At 54.4% G+C, this 12,499-nt stretch overlaps 1 protein-coding gene across 2 annotated transcripts in view; it reads left to right on the top strand.

The window, feature by feature from the left end:
- NBAS (neuroblastoma amplified sequence) overlaps positions 1-12,499 on the top strand; it is a 267,157-nt gene that overhangs the window by 199,300 nt on the left and 55,358 nt on the right. For both annotated transcript variants that reach the window (XM_027855628.1, XM_027855629.1), the window contains 3 exons: positions 2,238-2,456; positions 2,863-3,065; positions 7,283-7,372. In XM_027855628.1, the coding sequence (XP_027711429.1) occupies positions 2,238-2,456; positions 2,863-3,065; positions 7,283-7,372 (512 nt within the window). The remainder of the gene's footprint in view (positions 1-2,237; positions 2,457-2,862; positions 3,066-7,282; positions 7,373-12,499) is intronic.

Below are 12,499 nucleotides of genomic sequence, written 5' to 3'. Positions count from 1 at the left end.
CCAGTCTGTGTTCTCTATGAGGCTGTTTTGTCTCTTCTGCAAGAGAGATAGAGTGTTCATTAAGGGGCCACTGTGGTGGGCTCTGTGCTAAGCTCTGAGAATACGAATATAAGCCAGCAGAAAAGAGCCCCTGCCCTCCAGGAGCTTAGCCCCTAGTGGGGAAATGGAAGGGCTTGGGAAGGGTTGTGTGGGGCAGGCCTCAGCCACCAGAGCTCATCTTCTCAGGGGACAGAGCACAGGACACGGGTGTGAAGAAGAGGAGGAGGAAGGCAGGATAGGAAGTGGAAGATTCTGAGGGTCTTGGGGGCAGGAACCAGGCTGGCATTTTGTGCATCCGGTTATCCACAGGGCCCAATGAAGGGCGTTCTCCCCATAGTAGGTCCTTAAGAAATATCTGTTGAATTTCCTGCATGGAGAGAAGAACAGGAGAGGAACTGAAGATACATACAGTGAATGAATTGAGAAGTGCATCCATGCTTCCTGTGTGCCGGGCAGGAGTCAGCAAGCACTTATTAAGCGCCTTCAGTGTGCCAGGCCCTGTGCGAAGCTCTGGGGATACAAAGAAAGGCAGAACACATTCCCTGCCCTCCAGGAGCCCAGTCTAATCAGGAAGACGATGTGCAAGCCCCCGGGTAAAGCCAGAGGTGCCCAGCATCATCTCGGATGGGCTCATCTCAGAGGGAAGACATCAGAATTGTTTTCTGCTCTGGCTCTCCTCCAACCTGATTAATCCTTTTGGGATGGTACATTAGGCCATCTTTTGCTCAATTCTTACTTAGCCTTAAGTCTTGAATGAGCATGGCCTCAGACAAACTAAGTAAGGCCTGGGAAAGACCTTAATTAATTAATTAATTATTCACATAATAGCATTTTATTTTTTTTCCAATTACATGTAAAGATAGTTTTCAACATTCGTTTTTACAAGATCTTGAATTCCAAATTTTTCTTCCCCCTTCCCTCCCTTCCCCCTTCCTCAAGACAGCAAGCAATCTGATATAGGCTATACATGTACAATCATGTTAAACACATTTCTACATTGGTCATGTTGTGAAAGAAGAATCAGAACAACAGGGAAAAACCACAAGAAAGAAAAGAAAAGAAAAAACAAAAAAGGTGAGCACAGTGTGCTTCAATCTGTGTTCAGACATCATATTTCTGGATCTGGATAGCATTTTCCTTCATGAGTCTTTTGGAGATGTCTTAGATCCTGGCATTACCAAGAAGAACTAAATCTATCAACATTACTCCTTCCACAACGTGGCTGTTACTGTGTTCAACGTTCTCTGGTTCTGTTCGCTTCACTCAGCATCAGTTGATGTAACGAAAGGCCTTAATTTAGACCTGGGCCAAGGTCACCCCCTGTGTCCTGGGCCATCCCCTGTGGTCTTGACCTTTGCCTTGCCACTGGGCTTGATGCCTCACGACTTTGGGCAGCCGGGCCTCCCTGAGATCCAGTTCATGAGGAGGTCACGTCTTCGCCCTTGTGTGTGAGGGAAGGCCGAACAGTGAGCATCACCACGCCAGAGTGACGGGGATCAGGAAAGGCTTCCTGTAGAATGTGGGACCCAGCCAGGGGGTGGAGATGGGGAGGGAAGGCATTCCAGGCATGGCAGACAGCTGGGAAGATGCCCGGAGATGGGAGGTGGAGGCTGGAGGGTGAGGAACAGCCAGGAGGCCTGTGCCACTGGTGGGGTGGTGTGAGGTGGAGCAAGCTGGTAAGGTGGAAAGGGGCCACGTTAGGGAGGACTAAAGGCCAAATGGAGGATTTTCTCTTTGATTCTGAAGGCAATAGGGAGCTTTTGGAGGTGATGTGAGTCAACTCTGTCTTTAGGAAGGTCGCTTTCATGACTGAAGGGAGGGTGGGCTGGGGCAGGGAGATCACCCCTCCCCCCAACAGCTACTGCAGCAGTCTAGGGGTGAAGGATGAAGCATGGTGCTAAGGGGAGGGGGTCACAGTACAAAAGCAGAGACATTTTTTGGCCTCAAGGCCTTAATGGTCAAAGGGCAGTGGCATTGGGAGCATGGGGGCGTGTGGCCTTCAGTCCTGATGTTAAGAGGGCACAAGTGGCCCCCAGGGTAAGAACGGGAAAGGGGTCTGGTTTGCCCAAAGCTCCTCCAGTGGGGGTGGCACACTTGAGAGGGGGCTGTGGGGGACTGGAGGGAAGGCCTGACCCACAGGCTTCTTGGTCACATTTCCCTAAGTGGAGCCCAAAGATTTGCTTTTCTTTCCCCCCAAGCTGACCGTGGAGGCCCGTACAGAGATGACAAGGAAGGCTATTGCCACTGTCAAACATTTTATTGAGAAGCGCAGGAAGAGAAATGTGGACCAGGATTCAGAGGAGCCTGCCGCTTCCCCCGTCCCTTACGAGGATGCCCTGAGACACCTGAAGCAGTCCCTGGCTCACCTGGAGACGCTCCAGCACAGCTTCATCGCTTCCCTGAAGAACAGTGAGCAGGTGAGTTCCCTCACAAGCCCCCCACCAGGGTCCGTGTGTATGTGTGAATGTGCGGGAGTGTGTACACAGACAGACAGGTGGAGGGAGGGGCAGACCACGCAGTGTGGTGGGGAGCTGACGCCTTCAGGACCTGGGACCCTGGGCAGACCCCTTTGCCGGCCAGGCTCTTGGCCAGCCTGTCTTAGCTGGAGGTCCCTTCCGCACTGGAAGCTCCCTGTGCTGACCAGCTCCGGGCAGCCCAGCACCTGCTTCATGAGCTCTTGGGGTGCGGCACGCAGGATGCCCTCTGACCTATGCTCTTCTCTGGGATGCTGTCTTCCTGAAGGCCGGCCGCAGCCCCGAGAGAGCTTATGGGTCTACCCCCAGATGGTGCCTGCTCATGTCCCTTCTGCCCATCTCTCGACAGGACAAGTTCCGGCACTATGCTGACCTCTATGACCTCTCGCGGTCCGAGAAGGCCAAGATCCAGGAGCAGGCCATCACCATGTGTCTGGATGGGCAGCCGCTGGCCATGGTGCAGCAGCTGTTGGAGGTGGCTGTGGGCCCCTTGGACCTTTCCACCAAGGCAGTCGTCCACGGCGCGGTCATGCGTGTGCTCTCTTTGTTGAGGTGAGCCGGTGGTGAGCGCCAAGAGCGTGAAAGGAGGCGTCTTCCCATAGTGGTCCTTGGGAGGTGTGGCAGGCCGGGGTGTGGTCTGATGGGCTTCCTGGCAGGCCACTGCCTTGGGGTTCTCTTGTTCCCAGCATAGTGACAGGGCTAGTGTTTTGGGGGGTCTCCCCGGCCTCCTTCTGAGCTCCCTGGGTTGGGAGTTTGCTGCAGCTAAACCCTGTTTGCCAACGCAGATGGACCCCCATGCTTCAGCTTCTTGTATTAACTCTGAGACGCTGGGTGGCCAGAGTCCTGTGGTCACACTCGGCCTGCATCTTCAGGAACTGGCGGCCAGTGCCCTCCACTGCCCCACCCTGCCTCTGACCCTCCTTGTTCACCGGGGATGAGCCGGTGCCCCGGGAGGTGGCATCCCTTAGCTGTGGTCCCAGGCTCGTTTGTGGTGGCCAACACGGTCGTCCACGTGGCTCAGCAGGGAGCCCTCTTCAGCCTCTGTGAAAGTCCTGCTGGTGGGGGAGGCCAGGCCTCAGGCCCAGCAGGGTGGTGACCCCATGAAGTCCTTGGCCAGCTTGTGCCTTACCCCAGCCCTGGGTCAACACAGTCTCACTATAGGTCCCGTGTGTCCTGTGAGTCCTGAGGGGAAAGGTCAGTAATGCCGTTGGCAAAAGCACTGCCCTAAATCGAGGAGATCTGGGTTCACACCCATTTCCAGGAGATTGGTGACCATGGATGGCTCAGTTTCCTCTTCTGTAAAATGGGAGCAGTAACGCCTGTACTACCTGCCTAATGAGCCTAAAAGTGTTCCGAGGTGTGAGTTGTTATCATGACTGATGGTGGGAGAGTCAGCAGAGGCTTCCTGGGGGACAGGATGGGAGTTTGGTGCGGCTTTTCGGAGGGGGGGGGGCAGGTCAGCGGGGAAGGCTGAGAAGGGAGCAGAGCAGGAGCCTGCTCCAGGGGACGGTGAAGCCTCCAGTGTGGCCGGTGGGGACTGACTGCAGGACAGGAGTGTGAGGCCTGGCTGCAAGCTTTGAGAGCCTGCCCCAGGACTTGTGATTTGACAGAGTCCAGGAGCCTTGAAGGGTTTTCAGAAAACCAGGGATGCAGGACACAGACCTGAGGATAAAGAGGGGGTCATCATGTATCATGTGAGGGGATGCGGGGGCAGAGACCGCATGACCCAGGCCAGGCTGGCGGGGAGTCAGCTGGAGCAAAGAGGAGGGGCCAGGCCCGGTAGTACCGAAGAGCCCGAGCTGGAGCTGGCTGGACTGCCGACCATCTACAGGCATTTATTTAGTGCCTGCTGAGTGCCGGGCTCTGAGCTGGAGACATGAGTCTGTGCAGGTGTATACGAACAAGTAAAGGCAAAGTCTAGGAAGGACCAGCGGACAGTGCACTGGGTGTGGAGAGTTCAAATTCAGCCTCCAGCACCACCTAGCTGGGTGACCCTGAGCGAGTCATCTGTCTCCACTATAACAGGGAGATAGTAATAGCACCCACCTGCCAGGGCTGTTGTGAATATAGAGTGAGGTAATATTTGTCAAGCCCTTTAGACGTCTCAAAGCTGTAGATGCATGTTAGTTACTGCTGTTATTATTTCAGTAGACTGGGGAGTTGTCAGCAGAGAGGAGATAGTTGGGGCTGCGGGGTGAGTGAGGGAGCCGAGGGGAAATGCGGAGAAGAGAGGAGGGTCGAGGGCAGACCCTTGACTTGCCACTTCTTCAGCTGCCTCCAGACGTGGGTGGGAGGAGATGAAGGCCGGGCCATGGTCGGTGGGCCCAGGGTCAGGGTAATCCCTTCTGTGACCAAGATTAGGAAGAAGGTGGATAACACGCAGGGCCTCCAGAGCCCTCGTGCTTGCAGGCTGAGTGACCCCTGCCCCGTGGTGTCGGTGGGAGACGAGGCCGGTCGTGGGCCGGGTGAGAGGAAGGAAGGAAGCGTGAGGCTTTCCCAGAGGGGCTCCGCAGCACTCAGGCCTGGAGAGGCCAGGGAAGCCGGGGCAGGGAGGTCGCGAGGGGCTGGAAGTGCCCGCCAGGACAGCGAGTGCCCCTGCTCCGCGTGGGGGTGAAGTCTCACGGAAGGAACCGGAGAATGTGACACGGCTTCTGTTTCCACCTGCTTCCTTGTACCAAAGCCGTGGGGAGGGTGGCAGAGGCCTCTGGTGGGCTCGGCTGGGTCCTGGGCAGGCCAGCCTCGCCCAGGCTCCGGAGAATGTGATTAGAGCCCGGGGGAGGGCCCCAACCCTGGAGATCCCACCTCCGTTATCTGATCACAGTTTGAAAGGAAGCCCGGAGTGAGGATGCTCTTTGGGGTCTCAGCGCACAACCGTCCAAGGAGATGGCAAAGCGGGGAGCGAGCCTGAAAAGGGAGCCCGGAGAATAATGAGGCATCAGGTGCTTTCCCTTGGATGGCGCGTGATGAGGCCCCAAGATTTCGCAGCAGCGTTTAATTTATTCTGCTCGGAAGCATTCTTTGTCATTCCTTGCCGCTCTTCAGGAACTCTTTGATTAAATGCGGAGCCCAATCCAGGAGTCTCTATGGCTTTAATTACACCCGCCTCAAGCCAGGTTCCCCTCAATGCCCGGAGGGCTCTGGCGGCTGCAGACCCAAAATGCCCTCGGAGTTTGGGAAATGACGAATTCTGAAGGACTGAGCTCCTTGGAGACGCGTGCCTTTGCAGCCGGGACGGCTAATGCCATATCTCACATCCAAGCCCTGGGATTTGTAATTGTCACCTTCTTTTGTTATTGTTTTTGCTTCTCCAGCCAAGCTTTACGCCGTGCACAGGGGCGGTAGTCCGGCCGATCTTCCCGTTCAGAGGTGCCTGTTTTCAGGCTGTGGTTTGTGGCGGTAGACTTCGGCTGGCACTCTCCCCATCTGCAGTGCTGCCGCTTAGCGGCTTTGCGGAGACTCGGCCCCCCTGTGCTTTGGGAGGGGGGCAGCAGCCTCAGGCCGAGTCCGGCCCGGCCCAAGGAATGAGCTGGCAGGAGCGGGGGCCTCTGTCCTTTTCGTTACTGGTCAGCCCAGCCCGGCTGCGATGATCAAAATATCAGACGCCTCCCAGAAAGACCCTCCCGGTTACCCCGGAGGCCCAGGGATCCCGGGCTCTCAGAGGGGGAGTGTCTGGCTGTCAGAGGGGGAGTGTTGCTCCCAGAAGGGGGTCTGGCTGCCAGAGGGGGTCCGGGTCTCAGAGGGGCGTCCGGCTGCTCATCTCACCCTTCCCTCTGTGGGCCCATCAGCTGTTAGGCCCCCTGGATGTGCCCAGGAGGGTAATGTGTGCTGACATTGCACACACAGATGATTAGCTGTTAACGTGTGCCTACCCAGCTTATTCTTCTCTGATAGTGTTTCTATTTCAATGGGAAACCTCCAGGAGTGTGCAGAGGCAGTGTTAGCTGCTGCTGATGCTGTGCAGTCGGGACACCGGCCTCTCCCTGGAGCCTGCCAAATGTCATGTTTCTTTGTGTGACAGAGCCTGACAACCCTGGGTGGTGACCCTGCGCACCCTGAGCCCCTGCAGAGGTCTGTGGTACTGAACCCTTGCTGCTTTGGGAGCGTCTAGCTTGACTCAGTAAATAAGCATTTATTGAGCACCTACTGTTTGCCAGGCACGGAGCTATATGTTGTCAATACAAAGGCAAAGATGAGAAAGTCTTTCCCGTTGGACTTTCCTGAGGCCAGAGGCTCTTTTGTGTTTCTTTGTGTCTCCAGTTATATGGCACAGGGCCTGGCCCTTAGTATGCGTTTAGCTGGGGAGATGGCCTGGGACCCATGCCCAAGTAGGCTCTGCTCCTGGAAGGGCCGCTGAGAAAGGGCTGGCCGTGCTCGGAGCTGCTGTCAGCTGCTCTGTGAATGGCCTTTGGGGCAGTGTCTTCGGAAGTCAGAGGCTCGCTGTGCCTCAGACGGGTGCCCACAGTCCACTGCCCCACCCTCGCTGCTCCCAGGAGTGGGTGGAGGGGCCGGGGGCATGAGGTCCTCGGTCAGTTTCGTGACCGCCATCCCCTGCGGGTCACTTGGTCACAGTCATCGGGAAATCGCCAGCCCCAAACGCTTCTGCGGGCATGGAAGCAGCGTCCCTCTGGAGGTGGGCCCCTCGTGTGGTGTGGAATCCAGAGGCTGGTGCAGGCATCTCCTCCTCTGCCTTGGTGCCGAGGGACCAGCTGTCTCTGTTGGGCGATGGCCATCTCAGTGAGCCCCTCTCTGCTTTTCTTTTCCTTGGACAGTGGGAGTAGCCCTGACCTGCCCGTGCCTGGGGACCCACTCCAGGTCCTGGAGAGCATCATTTCGTCGGTGCACGCAAGCGTGGAAAAGGGGTAAGTGTGAGGCCCACCCCAGCTGGGGCCCGTCCCTAAAGTCTCCCTCTGCCTCCGGGTCTGAAGTCGGGGGGCTGGGCAGATCCCTGAGGGCTCCCCAGGACATGGAGTCCTAGGCTGAGAGCTGAAAGGGACCATCGAGGTTATCGAGGCCATTTCAGTCAATCAATAAACATTTAATCAGCGCCTAGACTATGCTCAGCACCAGGGAAACAAAGAAAAGACAGTCCCTGCCTTCAAGGAGCTTACGGTCTAAGGGGGAGCCGGCAAGCCAACACATAGACAAAGCAACCTCTAGACAGGACAGATAGGAAGTCATTAAAAGAGGGAAGGGGCTGGAATTAAGAGGGGTTGGAGAGGCTTCATTTCACTTTAAAGGTGGGGAAACAGGCTTGGAAAGAGGGATTACACTGCTAGTAATGATAATGATGCTGATAACAGCCGAAGTAACAGCCAGCAAAGTGCTCCTCAGTTACCATTTCATTTGATCCTCAGGTAGGGGTTATCGTGATTTCCACTTTACGGAGGAAACTGAGGCAGACGGCGGTGAAGTGACTTTCCCAGGGTTGCGCAGCTAGTGTGTGTCTGAGGCAGGATCTGAACTCGGGCCTTCTCGCCTGCAGGCCTGGCACTCTATTCACTACACCTGGGTTTACTTAAACTGAATGTGTGCTGAACAAACGCTTCGTTTAAGGCTTCTCTGGCCTGCCTCGTGGTGGGCTTCTCGTCTCTCTTCCTAGAAATCCAGCTGTCTTTGAGTTCACGTCTCCCCCCTGCTTCTTCAGGGAGATTCTGCTTTTCTTTCTTTTTCACTCCTAACCCCAGAAGTGTGTTCTGCTTACCCTGTAATTACCATCCCATCCGTGAGCACGTTGGGCGGGCACAGAACCAGGCTCATTGCCTCTGAGGATTGACTCACAAGGAATTGGTAACCATGGAGGGAGCGCAGTGCTTGGGGCGGGGCGCCAGGCAAAGCAGGTGCCAGGTCCTCCCTGTGAGGAGCGTCCCTTCTAATAGGGAAGACGATTCATGTAAAGTTGATCAGTGCAAATCTGGACGAAGCAGGCAAACACAGATCCGAGAGGCTTCCCCTGGGAGTTAGTGTCTGAGAAGCCTCTTGGAAGGGAGGAAGGAAGACCTTCCCGGGGTTGGGTATGGCCAGTGCAGGGGCCTGGGGGTGGAGGAGGAGCATGGTGAGAGTGGCCTGCCATTAGCTGGACCGTAGGATCGGGGGGCTGCGAAGCTGGGCTTGGGACAGGTTGAGAAGGGCTTGCAAAGCTCCATGAAGCAATGGAGAGCCACTGCACGTGGTTGAGGAGGAGAATTCTGGGGTTGGCAGTGGTTCCTAAGATGGGAGAGTGGGCAGAGGTGGAGGCAGGGTGGCGGTGGTGGCGTCACGAGAGCAGAGAAGGGGCAGACGCCAAAGACGTCTGAAGGGAAATGCGCCAAGGTGTGGCAGCTGACCAGATGTGCGGGGTGAGGGAGGACGAGGAGAGGAGCGCAATCGGGGTCTGCGCCCGAGGGAGTGGAGGGATGGCCGTGCCTTCAGCGGGAGTGACCTACTAGCCTCTCCCTGAGCCTCAGTTTCCTCATCTGAAAAATGCAGAGTTAGAGCAGCTTATCTCAGAGGAGATAACTCTGTAACTCTGCATCCCGTGTTCCCGTGACATCACAAAGCAGGTTTTTCCCACGTTCAGGGTTTGGTTACATGACACTGACGGGTTGTTCCAAAGCCAAGCACCCAGAGCGTTCAGTGCGGTTTGCACGGACGTAGGCCCCAGCCAGCTGGAGGAAAAACGGCTCTCCTGGATGGCGGGGGAGAGTCACGGTCCCAGAGGATCTGGACAGGCTAAAGCAGGCTTTAATCTGCCTCGGTATAAATATAAACTCAGCGTCAACCACAACCTCTCCTGGACAAGATGGGAAGCCTGGCTAGCTAACAGTTTGTCTGGAAGCAGTCTGAGGGTCCTAGTGGCCTGCGAGCGTGGTATGAGTCACCAGTGTGATAGTGCAGCCTTTGGTTATGCAGTCTTGGGCTATACGAGGACAGAGTTTCCAGGGCAAAGAGGGAGAGGCTCTTTCTGTCCTCTTCGTGGCTGCCACGCTGGAAGGACTGTGTTCTGTTCTGGGCATCCCAGTTTGTAATCAGCTGGCTTGCAGCACTCCCTAATCAGGACCAAGGTATGCGCTCCTGGGCGGTTACCCGTCATCCCCGGGGCCCAGCCCTCCCGACCCATCCGCTTTATTTGTTTCTTATCCATTCTGGGAGCGCTCCTTGGGCTCTGTTTCTCCATGCACCTTGCTGACGGGCTCAGCATTTGGTTTCCATGGCAGATCCCCCGCCACAGTTTGAGGAGGGGAGGCCAGGCAGCTGTTAGAAGCAGGCTCACCAGCAGTCATGTCAAGTGATGGAGGATAAGATGGAGCAGGAAATGGAAGAACGCTGAATACCAGACACACAGACTTGGCGGCCAAGCAGCGTGGGGCCAACGTGCCCGGGATAAACCCCCAGCTTGCGGCCCCGGGGGCTCCATTGTGTGTGAGCATCATCACAGTGATTCCAGTGAATCCAAAAGTGGGTCAGCCAAGTGTGTGCAGATAGAGAGCCGGCCTCGGGCTCCACAAGACCCGCCCCTCTCCCGGGGCACACCCACTGAGGTGGCGGGGGACGATTCCTTACCACGACACCCAAGGTCCAGGAAGATAGAAGCAGCATTGATGAGGCTCGACGTTGCTCTCAGCCTGCAGAGCTTTTCAAAGAGACCGGCTTCATTCTGATGGGGGACGCTCCAAGAGTCAAAAGCACCACCATCTTGGGGCAGCTCCCCTCCCTGTCTGCTGTCGTGGAATCTCAGCCAGAGCCAGAGTTTAGGAACCAGCTTGTCCCTCTCCTCCGGGAGACTCCCCGATGGATGGTTGTCTTGGCCTCTGCTTGACCCCCCGACGACGGAGATCTGGCTACTCACTAAGGCGGTGCGTTCTGGATTGTCCAGCTCAAATGGTTAGAAATTCCTCCTAATGTGGAGCTGAAAAGTAGCAGCTCGTGACCTCTGTACGAGTCGTCCTAAGTAAATCAAGTCCCTTTTCCATCAGATAGCCCTTGGATGGCTGTAGACTACAATTTTTCACACTTACACATTTAATATTCCTGTTCTTTCAGCTGATCCTTGTACGCCCTGACTTTTAGTCCCTTGCTAGTCCTGGGTACCTTCTTCTAGACATGTCCCTGCTTGCCAGTGTCCATCCTACAGTGTGGCCCAGACCCTGGGGCAATGGAGCTCTTGCCTCCCTCCATCTGCACCCCAGACTTTAATCAGTGCATGCGTCAGTCTCTGGTGGGGGAGGTGACACCCTGGTGTACTCAGTGTAAGTGTCTTCATATCACTGTGACAGCTCCTTATAATTACCACCCTGCTACACCACGAAGTATTCAGTTCAGAATATCAGACTGAGTTGTCGAGTTGGAGGAAAATCCTCTCTGCCGTCTGCATTAAAGAATCTATGTGAGGACAGAGAAATCTAATTCCACTTTTCTGTGGAAGCCTCTTCTCAACTTGATATGTGCTTTTGAATGTCGTCAGTAAGAGCCATTTTTTTAAAAAAAGTTCTTGTTATTTTTTTACATCACTTACATTTTCCAACCCAAGAGCCATGTCTTATAATAAAGAATAAGAAAGAGGGAAGGAAACAGTTTGGCCGAGCTAATCAGCCTTGAAAAAGTCTGACCTTGTGTATAGCGTTGCCTATCCATAGTACCCCCCTCCCTCACCCTGCAACAGAGGGGAGAGGGAGGCTCCTCCTATCTCTTATTTGGAGTCAAGGCTGGTCACTGTAATGCCACAGCATTCAATGTTGATGGCTCCGTTACTATGAAGATTCATTCTTAAACAGGCTACCATGAGGAAGATGTCAACTCAAATACTAATGTGTCTTTCTAGACAGTCGGACATCTTTGACCAAGTTTTTATTCTTTATGCCTTCAGATAAAATCAACAGACATTTATTCATAGACTCATAGAATCCTATATTTAGAGCTGGAATGGACCTTGAAGGGCATCTGGTTCAACCAGAGAGATAAAGACACATGCCAAGGGTCACATAGGTACTAAGTAAGCAGCAGAGACAGGATTTGAACCCATGTCCTTTGAGGTCAAAGCCAGTGAATTTTTCATTGTACCAGTTAGATGCTTACTATGTACAAAGCATGGCTTAGGTCCTGGGACAAGGTATAGATTATGGACGTGGTGCAGTCTGCCCTTCTGGGGCTCAGTGTCCACACGGGAGGTAGGAGACTTGATAATTGCACTTCTCATTGGTTCATGGTAAGCACTTTAGAAAAGTCGGAGTAGAGTGTGATGGGAGGTTGGAGGTCCACCATGGGGGGGAGGCGGAGTCCAGTGGGATCCCTACAGTGGCCTGTGTGGTTCAGGGAAAGCTTTGTGGAAGACGTGGCTTTTGTTTGGGGTTTTAATGAATGGGTAGACATTGGAGAGGCGATGAGGCAGGTTTTGCATCCACTAATTGCCTTTCTTCAGTTACCACTGATTTTCCTTCCCCCTCAGCTTTTGTTTTGGCCTTTCATCAGGCCCCAAACCCTCCCACTCACTATTTCATAACACAAAAATTCCCTCAGCCCCAAACACAGCTCATTACATGTCTTTATTTGTGTCTTCTGTAACATGTATTCCTCAGCTTTATTCTGCCTGGAGGGATTGGAGAGAACCCTGGAATCGAGGTCACGGGCACCAGATCAGCTCACCTCCCTGCACCTCACTTTCCTCATCCTCGCAATGGGGATAACCATCCCCATTGCCAAGTGCGTGGGGTTGTTAAGAGTAGGGCGCTTAGTGCTCAGTCAGGTGTTGGACAGGTGGTCCGGCTCATTAGGTTCTCTGCAAGGCCCCATCTTTTATTCAGGGTTTCTGTTAGCTCCTTTGTCCTTTGTTAAGTAATGCTTTCCTTTTATTCTTAAGTCTTCACTCTGAAAAAAAAAAGCCAGTAATAATAGGGTCACTTTTTCTCTCCTATTTTGGCTTTTCAAACTCCAAAGACTGTTATTAGTCTTAAAGTGTGCGTGTATGTGTGTATGTGTGTGTGTGTGGGTGTGCACGCGTGTGCATGCATGTA

This window comes from Vombatus ursinus, unplaced genomic scaffold, assembly GCF_900497805.2.
Source record: "Vombatus ursinus unplaced genomic scaffold, bare-nosed wombat genome assembly UNPS02010980.1, whole genome shotgun sequence".
NCBI classification, from domain to species: domain Eukaryota; kingdom Metazoa; phylum Chordata; class Mammalia; order Diprotodontia; family Vombatidae; genus Vombatus; species Vombatus ursinus.
This window is presented reverse-complemented; position numbering and strand designations above follow the sequence as displayed.